At 42.4% G+C, this 19,507-nt stretch overlaps 1 protein-coding gene across 3 annotated transcripts in view; it reads left to right on the top strand.

The window, feature by feature from the left end:
• Positions 1–19,111, top strand: part of LONRF3 (LON peptidase N-terminal domain and ring finger 3) — a 49,652-nt gene extending 30,541 nt beyond the window's left edge. For all 3 annotated transcript variants that reach the window (XM_074392118.1, XM_010341695.3, XM_010341694.3), the window contains 6 exons: positions 2,601–2,715; positions 5,247–5,368; positions 8,460–8,618; positions 9,657–9,819; positions 10,825–10,974; positions 13,917–19,111. In XM_074392118.1, the coding sequence (XP_074248219.1) occupies positions 2,601–2,715; positions 5,247–5,368; positions 8,460–8,618; positions 9,657–9,819; positions 10,825–10,974; positions 13,917–14,072 (865 nt within the window). In that variant the 3' untranslated portion in view covers positions 14,073–19,111. The remainder of the gene's footprint in view (positions 1–2,600; positions 2,716–5,246; positions 5,369–8,459; positions 8,619–9,656; positions 9,820–10,824; positions 10,975–13,916) is intronic.
• Positions 19,112–19,507: the final 396 nt, after the last annotated feature.

The raw sequence follows: 19,507 nt of genomic DNA, 5'->3' as shown, positions 1-19,507 counted from the left end.
TTGTTAAAGTACTTTTTAAACAGAATCATAAAATTCAAAAAATACCAAAAAGGTGAATATATAAAAAAATCTCTCTCCTACTCCAGACCTCCACTGGCTTGTTAAAAATATCCCATCTCTGCTTGTCTCCTTGACCTGCTGAATCTGGAACTTTAACCAGTGGAGCTTCACCATGTATGTTTTTTTTAATGCTCCACAGGTAACTGATATTTGAAGACCAATACAGAAAGTTTGCCTATGCAGAGATTAATGGGACTGTGTAATACAATGATCCTCAACCTTGGCTGTACATTAAAACCACCATGAGGCTTTAAAAAATTCCTGTGATGCCTTTGGGAGGCCGAGGCGGGAGGATCATGAAATCAGTTCAAGATGAGACTGACCAACATGGTGAAACCCCGTCTCTACTGAAAAAAAAAAAGAAAATACAAAAATTAGCTGGGCATGGTGGCTTGTGTCTGTAATCCCAGCTACTTGGGAGGCTAAGGTAGGAGAATTGCTTCAACTGGGACCCTGGAGGCAGAGGTTGCAGTGAGCCAATATCGCACCACTGCACTCCAGCCTGGGCTACAGAGCGAGACTCCATCTCAAAAAAAAAAAAAAAAAAAAATTCCTGATGACTGTCCTATATGCTGGGCCTACCGATTTGAATCTCTGTAGGTGCCCTACTGGGTATCTAGAGTTTATAAGTTCCTCAGGTGATTGGGGGAGGCAGGAAGGAGGCCATAAAAAGGGACAAGAGGAAACATTCAGGAGTGATGGGCATCTTGATTGTGGCGATGGTTTCATAAGTGTTTACATATGTCAGAACTTATCAAATTGTACACTTTGTCTGTTCCATTCATTATATGTCAATTTTGCATCAATAAAGCTTTTTTTTTTTTTTTTTTTTTTTTTGAGACAGAGTTTTGCTCTGTTGACAGGGGCCACGCTGGAGTGCGGTGGTGCCATCTCGGCTCACTGCAACCTCCGCCTCCCGGGTTCAAGCAATTCTCCTGCCTCAGCCTCCCGGGTAGCTGGGACTACAGGCGCATCCCACCACGCCCAGCTAATTTTTGTATTTTTAGTAAAGACGGGGTTTCACCGTGTTGGCCAGGATAGTCTCGATCTCTTGACGTCGTGATCTCCCCCCGCGTCGGCCTCCCAAAGTGCTGGGATTACAGGTAGGAACCACTGCGCCCAGCCAATAAGGCTTTTTAAAGGTAAAGCTCCCCAAGTGATTCTAATGCACAGCAATAGTTGAGAATTACTGTTGTCGGGCGGGTGCGGTGGCTCAAGCCTGTAATCCCAGTACTTTGGGAGACCGACGCAGGCGGATCACGAGGTGAGGAGATCGAGACCATCCTGGCTAACACGGCGAAACCCCGTCTCTACTAAAAAAATTTAAAAAGAGAATTATTGTTGCAACAGAAAAGGGACATGACTGGAAGTGGAAGTTGGATAGACTTTCATCTGTCAACAGTTGGCTGTGCACATTTAGACAAGTGACTTCAACCCCTCTGGATCTCAGGTTCATTCTAGTTAGTGGGTTCAATTTCTTCTCCAGTACTTTTCAACTGACATGTTGATTCTTCCATTCAGCCTGGCAATGCTGGCCAGGCTGCTGGTGCACCTCCTGGCCACACGAGGGAGCCGTGCAGCTGGCAGCCTCTGACTCGCCACTGAACACTCTTGTGAGGTCAAAATAGGCTGGTCAGGCAGGGGTCTTTCCCTTCTTCCTGTGCTCCTCCTCTTGGTGAGTGCAAGCCCTACTCGTCAACGGTCATCTTCAGCTACCCTCACTCACTGATCTCGCTGCAGGTGAGCCGTTTTTTAAAGCAAAGTAAGCCCATGAATCTCTGAAGGCACAGAACAGCTTTATAAAAGGATTCCCAGATTGCTTTGAAAACATCCTGCTCTCTCGAAGCAATTAAAATAGTACTGAATTGAAGTGTATGTATGTATACATATGTATGTACACATGTGTATGTATGTATATATGGATGTATATGCATCAATATAGATCCATATCTAGTCTATATCAGTAAGCACACCAACAATACTATTCTCCTGCCTCTATAAAAATTAAACAACTTGGAGATCCTTCAGGCATTAATATTGCTTAGATGAAAAGAGGAAGCAAGCCTAGCTAACAAAGTTTTTTTTTCATGGTAATAGGATATAAAGTGCTTAAATGGGTAAACGTGTAAGAGAGAGAGAGAGTGTGTGTGTACGTGTGTGTATCTGTGTCTTTACATATACTCAGATGAACAGGTTGGCTAAATATTTTCAGAATGGAATTCATCTAGATACTCTGTGCATTAACCTCTATTCTTCTTAGACCAGACAGGGCAAAAAATCTGAATTTCCCAGAAGAGATCGTCTAGAATCGATGTTAAAAAATGATCTACCTATGCCCTAAACATTAATAAATGTATTATTATAATCCAGCTCAAAAATGAAAGGCAAATGTTTATGTGAAGTACAACAGTGATTTTTGAAAAAGAACTCCTCCCCCACCCTAAAATATTCTAAATAATGTTTTAAAACCTTAGCTTTGAGTCACTCTTTTATTTTTGGTCTTATTGCAGTTTTCTTCCATTTTGATTCCTAAATTTCAGATTATTCTATGAGCCAGTCACAACACCTTGCGGGCATACTTTTTGCTTAAAATGCCTGGAAAGATGCCTAGATCACAACGCAAAGTGTCCACTGTGCAAAGATGGTCTTTCACAGGTAAATCAATATTTATTGTTTGGTTTAAATCAGTATTTCTTTCTTGTTTGGTTTAGCTTGTTTGAAATTGGGCACTAAGACAGTGTTCAATTGGACCCCAAGCCACTGCACTGTGGTAGGGCACGTTACTCCCTTGAACCATCTATTTCTCCTATACCTTTTTTTTTTTAGACAGAGAGTCTCGCCCTGTCGCCCAGGCTGAAGTGCAGTGGTGCGATCTCAGCTCACTGCAACCTCTGCCTCCTGGGTTCAAGCAATTCTCCTGTCTCAGCCTCCTGAGTAGCTGGGATTATAGGCATATGTCACCATGCCCAGCTAATTTTTGCATTTTTAGTAGAGATGGGGTTTCACCATATTGGTCAGGCTGGTTTCGAAGTCCTGACGTCAGGTGATCCACCTGCCTCAGCCTCCCAAAGTGCTGGGATTGCAGGCCTGAGCCACCGTGCCAGGCCTATGTCTCCTGTCTTATAGCCATTGTCCCCTTCCCCATAAAGTCCTTCAGGAAAATGAGGCAACATGTAGCTTTTTATGCAGTGTAAGTATGGAAATTAATTTGGGTTGGAAACAAAAGTATTAAATAGGCGATATACATAGGTCCTCTTTTTAATCTCACTGTGGCACCTGATACACTATAATCTTGAGTAAATCTTTTGTCCCCTCCAGGATTGGACTAGATCAGCCCTGATGTTCCCTTATCATCAATGTTTATTCTGTGGCTTGAAGATAACAGCTCCTAAGGCCCCAGAAGAACCTCGAAGAACTTTATTGTTATCCAGCCCCTCAGGAGTCACTGTATCTGGAAGCCCTAGAGCTGTTGCAGTAAGCCAGTTTAGCAGATAGCAGCCCTCTAGGGCTTCCAGATTCTCTAAAACTAATCACACAGACTCCCATCTTTATTTTTCAATTGAACTGGAAGGATTTCCTGTAGAAAAAGAAGACCTGAGAATCCATCTTGTTTTCCCTCCCTCAGGGATTTGTGTGCCACATTTTACAATTGGTGTTAATGTTCCTTTACCCCTGTCATTCCTGAGGGGAGATTGGAGATGCAAGGCCATCTCTAGGTGACTACAGGTCCAGAAAAGTCACGTGTTGAGCTTTACCATCACCCCAGTATTTAAATGAAGGGAATGGAGTGAAATGATCATACCTGAGGGTATGTGTTGGGATTGGGAGTAGGGTCAATGTCATACCTTTCCCTAGATAAAGGAGTAGGATTTGCTGGCCTGATTGCAGGTGAGAAGTCCATGGTCCTTATACTTAAATAATACATTTGTGTTGTTGTAGCACTGGAAAATTCAGGTTAAGCGGAAAGAAGAAAAATCTACCCATATGCTCAGTACCTAGAGAAAACCACTGTTACTTAACATTTTAGTATGTGCCTTTTCTGGCCTTTTGTTTTAAAATCAGCAGAGGAGTCACCTGCTTTTTGGACTGGCTACCTCCTCAGTCACTGCTTATCCCCCAAAAGTGGGACTGGGAAATGCAGTTGATTCTCCCATAGCCAGGGAATGGCAGTGGCAGATTAGGCATCCTGGAGACAGATGCTACAGGGTCTCAGACTCGGGGGCTAGAAGGTATTCTCATCTATCTCTGTGTATTCACATAGGGGTCACACTTGCACCATTTTACATAGAATTAAGTATTCCAATCATGTTCACTGCAGAATAGACACAGCCCATATAAGAAAGGAACAACATTGTCTGAAGCCAACAGTTTTATACTCAGGCGCTCCCCCTGCTGGGTCTGTAGGGGTAATTTCCATAGCGAGCAATTCTCTGCAGATGTTTTAACTTGTTTGATTCACACCGTTAAATATCCACTACTTAAGCCTCCCTGGGCATGCATTTGGCAGGGTTGTTTGGGAGGAGAGTAACAGTGACAATTGAGCCTGAGTCCAGTTCTTGAAGTCATGACTTTTGATCCCAGTGATACCTACATGGTATATTAGAAAGGCAAATAGACAAATGAAATCACCAATATTTAGCTGTTTGTGTTTTTATAAACTAAAATTAAAAGAGAAAATATAATATAGACTTGACAGTATCCAGAAGCCAAGCATTGGGTTAGGCTGAGAGTGGGGCAGTGCAGGAAAGGATCAGTGATTGAAAGTTCCCTGAAATTTTTGGCCACTAACTTTGAGCATATCCCAGATGGAGACCACTTCTGTGAGCTTGTAAACATGATAATCAAAAAATGGAAAGGGAAGAATCCCCCTTCCCCCACTTTTTGGACAAGAACATGATCTTGATTTCAGTGTTACAACTGAAAATTGATTTCAGTGATAAAAACTTCAATGCAGGTTTTACCTCCTTGTTAAAATACTTTTTTCTAATTATAAAGATAATCAATTGCATGTGTTTTTTTTAAATGAAACTCCAACATCCAGAAAATACATACTATTATGATGATATCAGCTGCTAATTTGTGGGTTCAGATTACTGCAATATGTGGGTCATTTAACTAGTATACTGATTGCATCAGAAGTATTTTACTGATGACTGCATATTATCTAATTGCCTCCCCCCATGTAGTGCTTGGCATCAAGAAAATACAGCAAAAATGTAATAATGGAGGAGCTAATAGCTAAATTCCTTCCAGAAGAACTGAAGGAACGAAGGAAGCTTTATGAAGAGGAAATGGAAGAACTTTCTAAGTATGTATATGCATATTTCTATTTTGTTTCATTCATAGATGCTCATGAGAGCTGAATGTGCACATTTCTTCCAAGCTTCCCACTTAGTGATATCATGCTAGTTGCTTGAAATTGGCCGTGGTGAGAGTACACCATAGAAATTGGCAAGTGCTACAAACCAAGGCTTCCCCTGCACCCAGAGAGCCAGTTCTTAAACATGCCAGCATACTCCTGAAGAAGCATAAGCGAAACCAGAAGATATGCCCTGGCCCCAGTAACGGATATTGTTGGCAAGAGTAAATTGGAGTAGCTTAATCAGGGGAACTTAACAAAACGTCTAAAAGATTGTTTTCAGATATATAAGGAGTCGCTATGAGGTTAGGAACTTTGGTGTCAACCAGAACCAGGCTTAAGACCCAGTTCTACTTCAAAGTGAGTCTACTTCATGACCAGTCTACTTCAGGCAGGTCACTTAACCTTTCTGGGCCTTAATTTCCTTATCTGTAGCTTGAGAATAATTTTAGTTCTTACCTCATGGACTTCTTCTTTTTTTTTTTTTTTTGAGATGGCGTCTCACTCTGTCACCCAGGCTGGAGTACAGTGGTGTGATCTTGGCTCACTGCAACCTCTGCCTCCCAGGTTCAAGCCATTCTCCTGCCTCAGCCATCCAAGTAGCTGAGATTACAGGCATGTACCACAATGCCCAGCTAATTTTTTAAGTTTTTAATAGAGACAGGGTTTCACCATGTTGGCCAGGCTGGTCTTGAACTCCGGACCTCAAGCGATACCCACCTGGGCCTCCCAAAGTGCTGGGATTACAGGCGTGAGCCATCGTGCCTGGCCACCTAATGGACTTATGAAGATCAAATGAACTTGTGCATAGTAAGCGCTTAATTAATGGTAATAGTACTGATACTTGTTAAGTGCTTTCTCTGCCATGTGCAGGTAATGTGAGAGGTGAAGGGAAGGGGCAGAGGCGTCAGTGAGGTTCTCAGTGCCCTGCCTGGCTGCAAGAACAGCTCCCTTAGCAGAAAAAGCAGGAGGCAGTCACTAATTTCTGTCTCTCTTGCTTCTGCCCTCCCCTCTCCCCAACCCCAGTAGAATCCTAACAGCATTCCAGACAGGTTCGTGACAGCAAAAATGGTTCTGATTTCATGCCCATTGTGTAGAGAACATTCATAAACTCTGCCAGTGGCTTGTTTGAATGCACTCCTCACTTTGAATAATGTTTTTCTCAGAAACTAGAAATCTGTTTTTCTCATTAATTTACATTGGAACTACTCAGGGCATCTTTATCTTTATTTCTGATCTGTAAATTAGCATTGAGCCTCTCTAAGCCTCATCTCAAATCTCATTTAAGGTCTTACTAAATACTGAGGGCTGGGCATCGTGGCTCATGCCTATAATCTCAGCACTTTTGGAGGCAGAGGAGGGCAAATCACGAGGTCTGGAGTTTGAGACCAGCCTGACCAACATGGAGAAACCCCGTCTCTTCCAAAAATACAAAATTAGCCGGATGTAGTGGCACATGCCTGTAATCTTAGCTACTCAGGAGGCTGAGGCAGAAGAATTGCTTGAACGCGGGACGCGGAGGTTGCAGTGAGCCCAGATTGCACTGTTGCACTCTAGCCTCGGCAAAAAGAGTGAAACTCCATCTAAAAAAAAAACACCAAATACTGAGATGTATTAGGGCTTTCTATGTAAATGAATCCTAAACTTAATCCTTTTGAGATTTGGGCAGGTGGTCTCATATCTCTTGATAGGTTTAGGTTCAGATGTTCCTGTGTTGGATTTACTAGACAAATAAGAAGACAACTATCCCAGAGGAGCTGGCTCTATTTTGGTTCCCCAACGGGTTGTATATGCAAATCTCTGTAGGTACTTATTGAAAGGCAGGGCTGGGTGCAGTGGCTCGTGCCTGTAATCCTGGCACTTTGAGAGGCCAAGGCAGGTGGATTGCTTAAGGTCAGGAGTTGAGGACCAGCCTGGCCAATATGGTGAAACCCCATCTCTACTAAAAATACAAAAATTAGCCAGGTATGGTGGCATACGCTTGTAATCCCAGCTACTCAGGAGGCTGAGGCAAGAGAATCGCTTGAATCCGGGAGGTGGAGGTTTCAGTGAGCCGAGATCGTGCCACTGCACTCCAACCTGGGCGATAGAGTGACATGTGAAACTCCATCTCAAAAACAAGCAAAGAAGCAAAAAACAAAACAAAACAAAAAGAAAAGAAAGGCAGACTCCTGGTTCCCAATTACAGAACTAACACATCAGTATCTCTGGTAATGTGGTGTCCACGTTCTCTTGATTTAAGACCCCCTGGTAATTCTGATGCAAGAAGCATTTGAGCATCACTGGGCTGGATTACTCTTGCCTATCTCTTGGTCCTTCCCCCTTTCAGCTGGGCCTCCTTTGCACATTCTTTGGGGGGCCTGGCAAATTTGAGATGCCCTAGGGACCTTACAGAGAATTTCCCACCATCCCTCTGGATTGCTGAGTCTACTTCATCAGCAACCTTCCCTATGCAGCCTGCAAAACTCCTAAAGAGATTGTTTTGAGTGGAGAGCATGAAAGAAAGAAAACATATGAGGTATAGCTATCACCCACAATATTAAGATCCTACAGAACTTCTCCAGCCAAATTAAAATATGTAGAACACCAGTTTTAATTTATTAGACCTTAGGCCAGGCGTCCTCAAACTTTTTACACAGGGGGCCAGTTCACTGTCCCTCAGACCGTTGGAGGGCCGCCACATACTGTGCTCCTCTCACTGATCACCAATGAAAGAGGTGCCCCTTCCTGAAGTGCGGCGGGGGGCCGGATAAATGGCCTCAGGGGGCTGCATGCGGCCCGCGGGCCGTAGTTTGGGGACACCTGCCTTAGGCTAACCTCTGCATCAGCTAATGGGACTTACCCCACACTGTCAATTGCGTTTCAATATTTTGCTATTAGCCGTCAAAACTTGATGTCTGTTTGGCAAGTGACACTGTCAAAAAAACAAACTTGGTGTCTCTTTGCCTTCCCCCAGGGGCATCGCATGCTAACATTTGACCAACATTTTTGTGTTCTGTCCGATTGCTTTGAGATTCCTGTCATTTGCTCTTTCTGACAGCCTTAATAAGAATGTGCCTATTTTCGTGTGTACTATGGCCTATCCCACCGTTCCTTGTCCCCTGCACGTCTTTGAACCTTGTTACCGCCTGATGATTCGTAGATGCATTGAGACAGGCACGAGACAGTTTGGCATGTGCCTTGGAGATCCTGTCAGAGGGTGAGTGAGGAGCCATGTGAGCAAAGGGAGGTGGGATAATGAGGGATTTCTGTTTCACTTTGGGGTATTCCCAGGAGATGGGGAGGCGTAGCTCATGAGGTTTAGCCAACTGAAGAATAGGAGCATTTGTAAGGATCAGGGTCCCTTTGGTGGTTAGTTGGGTAAGGGCTAGGGAAAAAAAACAATTAATATTTGGTTAAACAAGTGATATATATTATAAAACTTGTTTTGTAAGAGTGTGGGCCATGGAGTCAAACTGCCTGCATTCATATTGTAGTTGCAGCCTTGGAACAAGTTTGAGTTTGAGCAAGTTATTTAACCTTTCTGTATCACAGTTTCCTTATCTGTAAAGTGGGTATAATAATAGTACCTACCTCATTGGGTTTGCTGGGAAGATTGGTGAGTTAATAATGTACATAAAATACTGAGCACAGTTCCTGGCTTCCTTAGTCTGTTTTGTGCTACTGTAACAGAATGCCACAGACAAATAATTTATGAACAAGTGAAATTTATTTCTCATGGTTCTGGAGGCTGGGAAGTTCACGATCAAGGTGCTGGCATCTGGCAAGGGCTTTCTTCCTTGATCATAACATAGTGGAAGGGCATAGCAGAGGGGCAACGGGGGTGGGGATCAAACTTGCCCTTTTATATTGATAACAACCCTACTCCCACCATATCAGCATGAATTCATTCATGAGGGTGGAGGCCTAATCACCTCTTAAATGTCCTACCTCTTAATAATGCTACAATGCCATTAAATTTCAAAGTGGGTTGTAGAGGAGACAAACATTAAATTATAGCACTGGCACATAGTATGTGCTCAATAAATGGTAGCAGTTATAAAATACATTACGATTTTTTTTTTTTTTCACACAGGCACTGCCTGTTGTGTAATTGAAGCTGTAAATCCAGGGACAGGAAAATAGGCAGAAGTCCCTTGAGCCACAGCATGGGGTTACAGAAATGGCTGGGGGCCAGGCCAGGGAAACAGAACTCATCAAGGATCTATTCTCTCTCGACTCCATTCTCAATAAACAGGTTTGCAGAATACGGCTGCATCCTAGAGATCAGAAATGTTCAATTCTTTGCCGATGGCCGCTCAGTGGTTGACAGCATAGGCAAGAGGCGCTTCAGGGTGCTCCATCAGAGCCAGCGGGATGGCTACAACACGGCCGACATTGAATACATTGAAGACCAAAAGGTGAGGGTGGCCACTGCCAAGAATCCCAAAGCCAGGCTATCCTCGTAACTTGATACACAAAGATAGTTGGGAAAGGATTTCTCAGAACCCTTTCAGGCCTTGGGATTTCACACCAAATTGCTGCAGCAACATTGAATGCTGCTGGATTGCTGTCCAGTTGCACAATGGCAGTGACAGCATCTATTGTCCTGACTCTGCTTAGCTGCCGAGTCTCATTCATGCCTAAGAAATGCTATCCTAGACCAACCCTGGGGCCCATTCAGCCTGAGAATTAAGTCTTTGCCAAAGATACCAAGGAATAGATCTACGGTGGGGTCTATACATATATATTTTATCTATCGATTTATGTGTATTTTAAACTTTTTTCTTTTGAGATAATTACAGATCCACACATGGATTTGTGTTTAAAAATATATAACCTGGCTATGAGCCCTTCCCAATAATCCATTATCCCATAAGGCAGAAGAGATGACCTATCTAGTTAATCCTTGGTTTTCTGAGCTAATGGGTGGAAGAAGAGGTAAATAATCCTGTGTTCATTTATATTTACATTTGTTACATAGTAGATTAACAAATATCTGATGACTGAGTAAACGTGTTTGACCAAGATAGTTACATGCTGAGACTGACACACTCCTGTGTCTTTTCCAGCAAGAAATGGGAAAACAGATGTAAAAATGAAAAGGGCAAAGGCATGGACCATCATAACCTGGTTTAATCACATACCTCCACTCGGGCCAGTTTGAATCTCTGGTTTTCTGCATGATTTGCTGTTTCACCTAATCCCCAGCTGAACCTTTCTCCTTCCTCCATGCTCAGCAGTATCTATATACTGTGCAGCACTTGACTAAGGGGCATTTCACATCAAACACAGGAGAAAGCTGGACGGGTGAGCCTTCCCATCGGGAGGCAGGATGGATGCTCAAAGTGAGTCAGGTGTCAAAAGTGACTCAGGGAGTGATGGAGAGGGTACAGAATATTTCACTTCCACTTTGATACTTTCAGGTTCAGGGAGAGGCTTGTGCTGAGCTCATGGGATTACATAACTGTGTCTATGAGCAAGCGTCATCGTGGTTTCATTCGCTCAAATCATCCCTAAAGAATCGGATACTCAATCACTTTGGTCCCATGCCGGAGAAAGATGCTGATCCCCAGGTATAGAAAAATGTCTATTTTAAATGGGTTGCCCCACCAGAAGAGAGTGCGTAGTGTTTGTGATTAGATGGGTATGTGGTTACCATTCAGCATATCGAATGCAGAGAGGAAGATGGATTAAATTTGGTGGTGTTTGGCTGCACGGTGAGTGTCATGAGTAAGACCAAAAAGATCCCAAGTTAGAATTGGGGTAACTAAAGTAAAGCAGTAGGAACTCGGATCCAACGCAGGTTTTGATAGCTAAGTAAGATAACAGAATGGGAACACAGATTCCACCAACGGAAGAACCTTCCATGGGAGTCCAGATTCATACCATGGTAATGTTAGGGTGACGATACGTGCAAAGGCCAGGAATTAAGAGAAGGGTGTCCTAGGAGCTGAGACCAAAGGCTGCTGCTTTCGGGGAACTTCATAACCCTCTCCCTCATTGCTTTGGGAACAAGGATAGGGCCAGCTACCCTTATAAGATTACAACTGCAAGACCACAGAAACTTTTCATGCCCTGCTCTATCTATGCTTAGCCCTGCAAGTCTAGACCCTTGCTCTTGTCCTCAGCAGGGCTGAACACCTCCTGAGAAAACTGACCCTATCATTAAATTTACTTGTTGGTTGAGTTACACTAGAAGTAGTTTGTTAGTTTCTACTGATCAATGTTCTTCCTGGGGGATAGGCCCATTTGCAAGATCAAGCTGCAGATCAGAAGCTCTCCAGGAGAGTGGAGATGGTTAAGTTTCACCAAACTTTGCTTGCCTGGCATAAATCAGGGAATACTTTCTTTCTGGGACAAGGCTGGAGATATCCTAACCACATATTTCCTCACCACCATCTCTTCCTATGCTCTGAGCTGGCTCTCCTGTATCAACACTTCCAGAACTTCCTTGATTCTTTACTTATGCTCATCCCCAACTCTGTCACAAAAGAAAAATCGAAATATACATATTCTGACCTGCTTACCTTGGGAATGACCTTGGGTATGACCTTGGGAAGATCCCTTTTCTTTTCTCAACTTTGTCCCTGACATGAAGCAGGTTCTAAAGCCCCCTCTTCCTTTTGCATTCTGAGACTCTAAGACACCAGTCTGTTCCCTAATGAACTGCAATGTCTTGCTTTCCTCAGACCACAAAGGTGGCTCCTTTCCCCCCTGCAAAGGCATCATGAGTTTTCAAGGGAGAAAGGCCAGTTAGTGCTTCCTGTGACCCAGCTCCTGGCTCTGGGCCATGGTGAGTCAGGACTGCAGCATATACCTCTGAGCAAGCTCACGATCAAGCTTAATGTTCCCCTTCATTTTCCGGGAAGCATTCTCCCCTAGTCAGGCAGAAGATAGAGATCAGCAATGATAACAGGGGAAAACACAGATGCTACAGTGTGATTCATAAAGGCTAATGACATAGAAAGTTGAAGTCTTGGGTTTCACTTCCTTTCTTCTTAGTTCTGTTGTTATGTTGCTTCAGCAGCAGCAGTACCAACAAGAAAGAAAAACCCAAACCCATCCCAGTTTGCACCAGCCAATGATGCATCCCCAGTGGTCCCACAGATAAGAATGTTCTGTCAGGAGGAGGTTTCTTAGAAACTGCCACAAATGTTAAAACCAGCTGAAATATCTCTGTTGATGATCCTGGGAAAGAAAGTTCAGAACATCAGTCTAATATTCAGAACTGATCATAGGAGGGAGAGCATGTTGCCAACTTCAGAGAGGGAAAAACAATGCAAATGAAGCTAGAGGCACAAAGAAGCAAAGAAGGCAGTGAGATTTGGTGAAGTTCGGAGGAACCAGTTTGGAGCCAAGTAATTTCAGGTGTAGGCACTTTGATCAGAATGGTTCTCTACAGTCCCACAACCAACCTTCTGAAAGTTATGGGCAGAAAGCTTGTTTTAGGCTTAGTAGAAAATACGTTCCCAATGTCTAAAATATGTGCCAGGGAAGCTGCTTACGAACAGAATTTTGGGGAAGGATTTTTGTGTAATGGGAAAGCTCTTCATTGAAAGAAAATCTAGGGGCAGAATGTACTGGATTTATGTGTAATGGAAAAGCTCTTTATTAAAAGAAAATCTAGGGGCAGAATGTATTTCTAATGTGAATGTTTTCGAATTGGAATTTTTGCAAAGTGGGTTGTAATTCTTTGGAAATGTAAATTGTAGCCTTTGGTTTTAGGGGAGAAGATAGCAGTGGCCCTATATAGTGACATGATATATCTGGACTATTGCTTCAGCCACAGCAAGGAAATGAGGGGACTTAAAAGACATGCAAAGGCCAAGTGGTCATGGGAATTGAAGGCCCGCATGTTAAATGCATCAGTCCAAAGGAACTCGGCAGAATCTTAGAAGTGGAAGAGACTACATAGTGGATATCAGCTTGTAAAATCACATTGGCTAGGAGGCATAGGGTACCTGTTAGGATATTGGTTGGTTTGCTTTAACAAGAACCAAAAATGACTGGAGCTTAAACAAGATGGAGGGGCTAAGTCCTGGGCAGCTAGGGCAGCTCTATTCCATGATAGCCTTCAGGGACCCAGGCTCCTTCATCACAAAGCTCTAACATCCTTAGAATGTCACCCTCATCTTCTTGATTGAGGAAGGCTGATCCTCACCATGTCCATGTTCTAGCTAGGGGAAAGGGAGAGAAAGAAGAAGTCAGAGGGCATATGCTGCTTTCTCAGGGCGTGACCAAGAGGTTACACATATCACTTCCCTTTACATCTTCTTAGCCAGAACTTTGTCTCATGGCCTCACCTAGCTGTAAGGGAAACTGAGAAATTTCGTCTTTTTTTTCTGGGTGGCTCTATGCCCTGCTAAAATAAGGGAGAAAATAGATATAGGGGCAGTTAGCAATCTGCCACACAGAAGTTGTTCTACCTGGGGTCTTTACCTTGAGCATTTAGAAACCTGCAGACTGATGTTCTTGGATGGGGATAGGATGATGCCATTGTGTTTCTCTGTTGCAGATGAACCCGAATGGCCCAGCCTGGTGCTGGTGGACGTTAGCAGTTCTTCCTTTGGAAAGCCGAGCTCAGCTCCCCTTCCTAGCAATGACATCCTTAAAGGACAGACTGAATGGTATTCGACGAGTCCTGGCCTTCATGTCCCGAAACCAAAACTAGTGAGTGGATTACCGAAGAGGAGCTCCCACCTTCCCCACTGCCGCTGGGGGGAGTCTTCCTGTAAATATATCTAATTGCAATAAAATCAGAAGAGGGTGTCAAACAGAGGCATTAGCCTGCTGTTGATCACAGAGAAAAATTGAGTAGAAAGACCAAAAGAATGTGACCTTTTTGAAACTTTCTGTCTTAAGATGCTTCTTGACATGCTGCATAACTGCATAAACAGCAGAGGTGTTTAAGAGCCCAGAAAAACATAATCGGATTTTAACATTAAAATTTCCAAAAATTTAAAGGGGTTTTGCTTTAGTATTCCTTCTTTCATAGATCAATGACTGCATGGTTGAAATGTGAAAACAAAGATACTAATAATGTTGCTGTATAATTTCACTGACTTGAGGTCTCATTCCAAGTGGTTCAGGTTTGTAGAGCATTGTGTAAAATAATGTTCATGCTTCTTTCTGTTTTAATAATTTATTTTTTGCACTACTGTATTCTTTTTTTCTACAATGTGTGTTTGTAACTATTTAAAAGTCCATTGCTTTATTTATTGATGTGGTTTACCGTGTACCTAGAGGGAAATAACAATACTAGAAGTGTGCAGTTTTTGCTTTAATCTTTTTTTTTTACTGCATTGACACTAGTTCTTAGACCATTTCCATATCTATCCAAGTGGATGCTAAAAAGAACTTCAGAATGATGCTAAGATCATCTGTCTTCAGAGTCTACTTTTTTTCAGTTTGAACTAAACAGTATAAAATACTTAAGGGATTTGGCCTAGATTATGGTATATGCCAAGGTAAAGTAAAATATTTCATTTTCTGTGTGTAATACAGAGCAAAGCTGAAAGAATTATTTTTATTATAGCCATTTGTTCCAGCAGTCTAATTGTAAGTGTATCTAATTTCTCCCCGGTGCATTTAGGAATGGGATTTTAGGCAGGATTATAATTAACTCTTCAAAGGAAATGGTGTTCAGTTTGGCACATCATAGCCATGCCCAACTAGCCTTCATACCACACCTCTCCTCAGCATTCTGAGGATCAAGACCTGGGCAGAAACACTTGATGAAGGATTTTTTCTTATTAAAAATATAAATAAGCCAGATAGAATAGAACCCTTTAATAATCTTTTTAAAGAAACCAGATGGCTGGGCATGGTGGCTCACATCTGTAATCCCAGCACTTTGGGAGGCTGACGCGGGTTGGTCACTTGAGGTCAGGAGTTCGAGACCAGCCTGACCAACATGGTGAAACCCCATCTCTACTAAAAATACAAAATTAGTTAGGTGTGGTGGCGTGTGCCTGTAATCCCAGCGACTCAGGAGGCTGAGGCAGGAGAATCACTTGAACCGGGAGATGGAGGTTGCAGTGAGCCGAGATTGCACCATTGCACTCCAGCCTGGGCAACAATTATTTTATCTAAGTACTGCCTTGCTGCTAGTTGCATGGATGAAATATTTCAGTGTAGCAGGAGAATACAGGGTGGGGAGTAAGAGTAAGCCCTTATTTAGCTTGCTTAGTGCTAGTTTGAGTCCTTCAGTGGCAGGACAGCCTGCAAGGTGCCATGAGTACAGGAGTATTATATTGGCAGAGTGAAACAATTAGAGCAGGGAGGAAATGAATTGTACTATTTGTACCGTCATGCAAAATTATACCATGTGATTTCGGACAGTGAATGATTTTTGCATCATTCACTCACAACCCATTGCTCTGTTAAGGTGAGAGGGTAATGCTTACTTCTCTCATCACCAACTGTAGCTAGAAACAGGAAAGGGAGAATGCCATGATCCAGACAACATAAAAAAGATTCATGTAAGCAGAAACCAGATGATCTTTTCTGCACTCACTTACTGGACATTATATTGCCAGAGCATTGTGTTTATCAGATTTGATGTTTGGAACTAGTCTGGGCAGGTGAACAATTGAAATAGATGGAAGTATAGGCATGATTTCTGCCCAAGAAAACTCTACAAGGCTCAAGGAACAGAAAAGACTCCCACTTCCATCTGGTTGCCAGACCAGGTGGTCATAACACAATCCTAATAGAGTAGTTTCTTGGTATCTAGTGTAAATGCAACAAAGAAAAGGGCTGAATGCTTCTTTACTTGTTAGATATGTTACTTCTGGCAATTGATTTAACTTTTGTCAAGCCCCAGATTTCTAATCTATGAAATACTAGTGATAGTTCTGCATATAGGATTGTGACAAAAACTAAATTAGATAATGTATAAATCAGTTAGCACAGTGTCTCACACCTAGAATGCATTCAAGAAATAAGAGCTACTGTTAGATTAGTCGTAGTTATAGAATATCATCAAGAGCCTACATTTGTATAAAACACTGCCTTTACACACAGTATCCACTTGAAACCCCTTTAAACTTAGTTGGGGGGATCCATGCCACTGACTTTTTGACCCATAATTTGAAGATTTACAGATAATTATTTTGGGAGTTAAATCTGTTTGTGAACATGAAATAACTGGAGAACAAATGAAGGTCAGAGTTAGGGATCAATCCTATACCAGAAAAATTTTTCCCACTTCAATAAGGGCTAAAAAGCTTGTAGGTCTAGGATTTCCTTCCCTCCTTCCTTCCTTCTTTCCTTCCTTCCTTCCTTCCTTTTGTTCTTTCTTTTCTTTTCTTTCTCTCATGCTGTCACCCAGGCTGGAATGCAGTGGCTCAATCTCAGCTCACTGCAACCTTCGCCTCCCAGGTTCAAGTGATTCTCCTGCCTCAGCCTCCATAGTAGCTGGGATTACAGGCATGCACCACCATACCTGGCTAATTTTTGTAGTTTTAGTAGAGATGGGGTTTCACCATGTTGCCCAGGCTGGTCTCGAATTCCTGACCTCAGATGATCCACCCACCTGGGCTTCCCGAAGTGCTGGGATTATAGGCATGGGAATGAGCCACCACGCCCAGCCTAGGATTTCTGATAGAATGGAAGCCTTAAGTTCTAGCTCCATTAGAATAACCAGCTTATCACTCCTGTTCTCCAAAATGTATTGAGAACCTTACCCATGCCAGATGATTTGTGACTTCTGTGCTTAGTTGATGGTATTTTTTTATGTTGCCCAAAGTAACAGATTCAACAAAAATATACTGAGATTCCCATATATGAGGTACTGAGCCAGGTGATCTCACATACCTGAGCTCATTAAATCATTATCCTGTCAACCCTGTGAGAGCAGTTATTATCCCCATATTATGGATGAGAAAACTGAGTCTTCACTGTTAAATACTTTTGTCTAGTTGCAAGGCAGGATGCAAGGCTAAGCTTTGGCTTTCTTTGGGATGTACCTTAACAAGGTAATCAATTGGTCTTGACCATTTATACGCTGGGAAATTGGTTTTGCTGCATAGCGTAGGAATGAATGGTATATAGAAGAAAGACATAAAGCTAAATTTAGGCCAGAAAAATGACTTCCCCCACCATAGATAGTGCCACTTACTTGGTTCTTCTGTCTATCGTGACTGACCCAGTCTTTGCCTACTAGGTTATTTTTGATTAATTTTTGTATGTCTGTACGTGTGTGTGTGTGTGCGTGTGTGTGTGTGTGTGTATACACACACACACACATATATATATACTACGTAGCAAGCAGACATCATGCCTTTCTGCTTTGTACTGTACTACTGCTGCTAGCAAATAACCAGCAAAATGTAGAAAATGAAAAACAAACCAATTTTCTGTGGACAACTTGGAAAAAAGAGTGCCTGTCCCTGACTTAGTGGGGCAGAGAATGACTATTTTTGAAGTTTGCCTTTTCTGAAGGCCAACTGCTTCTAGCCCAGTGTTGCCTCAGCAGCGAGGGGCAAGCCAAGTCATTGCACATGTGGCACTTCCAGCTCTACCCGTGGAGCTGGCCCGGGCTCAGATAATCCCCTGTGACTGGCCATTGGAGCGGCGGAGCTCCTGAGGCTGGTTAACAGCACCCAGAGGTCTCTTACTGTCAATGGATTGCATACTGTTGACAGACTTGCAATGCATTGGGGAGGACTGTGATCCCCACACCAACTCCATTTCCAAGATGGGAGTTTTATTCAGGGACTCATTCCTTGAGTTCCCAACATGTTGACTTCACATCCATTTCTGCTCCTCAAGGCAGAATCATAGCAGTGGTGTGTGACAAAGATGCAAATGGAGGGCAGCCCAAACAATGGATAAGGGGAGATTTTCAACCCATTCTTGGGGCTGAGGAATGAGGTTTTGATTTATGATAGAAGACTGTTCTAAAAAGCAGCAGCATGGGCTTCAATTTGTGCCCCTTCTGAGTACAAAGAGAAGGATGGAAAAGGAGCCACATAAAATGTACGCATTCAATTCATCTTAGAATGATAGCTTGCACCTTATTACACTGTACAACTGTTTAATAATCTGAGTTACGCACATCCAGAGGTGAAATGAAGACATTTTCACTTACAGATGTTTATTTCCAAACATGCTGAGTTAACCTCCAGAGAGAAGTGCCTGTAATCTCTGTTCCTGGTGTCACTTTAAAGCTTTTGCTTCATGACTCCGTAGCTGTTGTTTAAAATGTTTTTGCAGCCAACGTGATTTAACAGAAGTTTACAAAGCAGCACTGTAGCTAATGTATAATTTTAAAAGTTGATTAACATTTATCTATTGTTAAAGCAACACTAATAATGAAATAAAAGGAAAGCAAATATGTCAATGTCGCATCATAGGCTTATTTTAGATAAACTAGTTACATCATCTTATGCATTTGTAAGTAATACCAGGATTAAAATATCAAGCGAGCCACGTAAACAGTGGCAACCGTGTGTGTGTTTGTTTCCCATTTGTTTGTTAAGCAGCCATTTTACTCTTGCACTGTAACAAGTGAAGGGAAATAAAAGACAATGCTTCCCCCCCCCACCATATTGCTATTCAACTACCTCTATATGCTTGGTTTTTTTTTAGGATTCCCTTTCTCCAAATCTGTACAAAAACATTTCAGCTCATCTATGTTGTAATAACAATGTGATACAGTCTGTGTGAAAGTTGTTCGTTCATTAAAAAATGTTTCCTGTTGCCTCACTTCGTGTCCAACAAAACTGTATTCCTACCTTAGGAAAAGAATTATCCAACTAGCTTCACTATCACTTTGGTGGAAGTTGAATAGAAAGGAATGCTTCGGGAACATCTATTTTGTTCTTGTTCCTATTGGTTGTAATACCCTTGACCAGAAGATTCTTTAAGGAAATATACCTGCATTCAGACAGCAAACTCCCATGTGTGTCACAGTGAGGCATGTGTGAACTGATTAATGTGACTGATGTGTTCTGAAAAACTGGCCATAAGTTGTTTCAAAATGCACAAGAAAAGCTTGTTACGTAAAGAATTATGTTGAAGCATTTTGTCACTATCAGCCCCTACTTTATATGTAAATCCAAGCATTCACATACTGGGTTTGCTGAAAGGAGAACACACTAT

Source organism: Saimiri boliviensis, chromosome X (assembly GCF_048565385.1).
Source record: "Saimiri boliviensis isolate mSaiBol1 chromosome X, mSaiBol1.pri, whole genome shotgun sequence".
NCBI classification, from domain to species: domain Eukaryota; kingdom Metazoa; phylum Chordata; class Mammalia; order Primates; family Cebidae; genus Saimiri; species Saimiri boliviensis.
The sequence above is the reverse complement of the archived record's forward strand: the minus strand, read 5'-3'. Positions and strand labels throughout refer to the sequence as shown.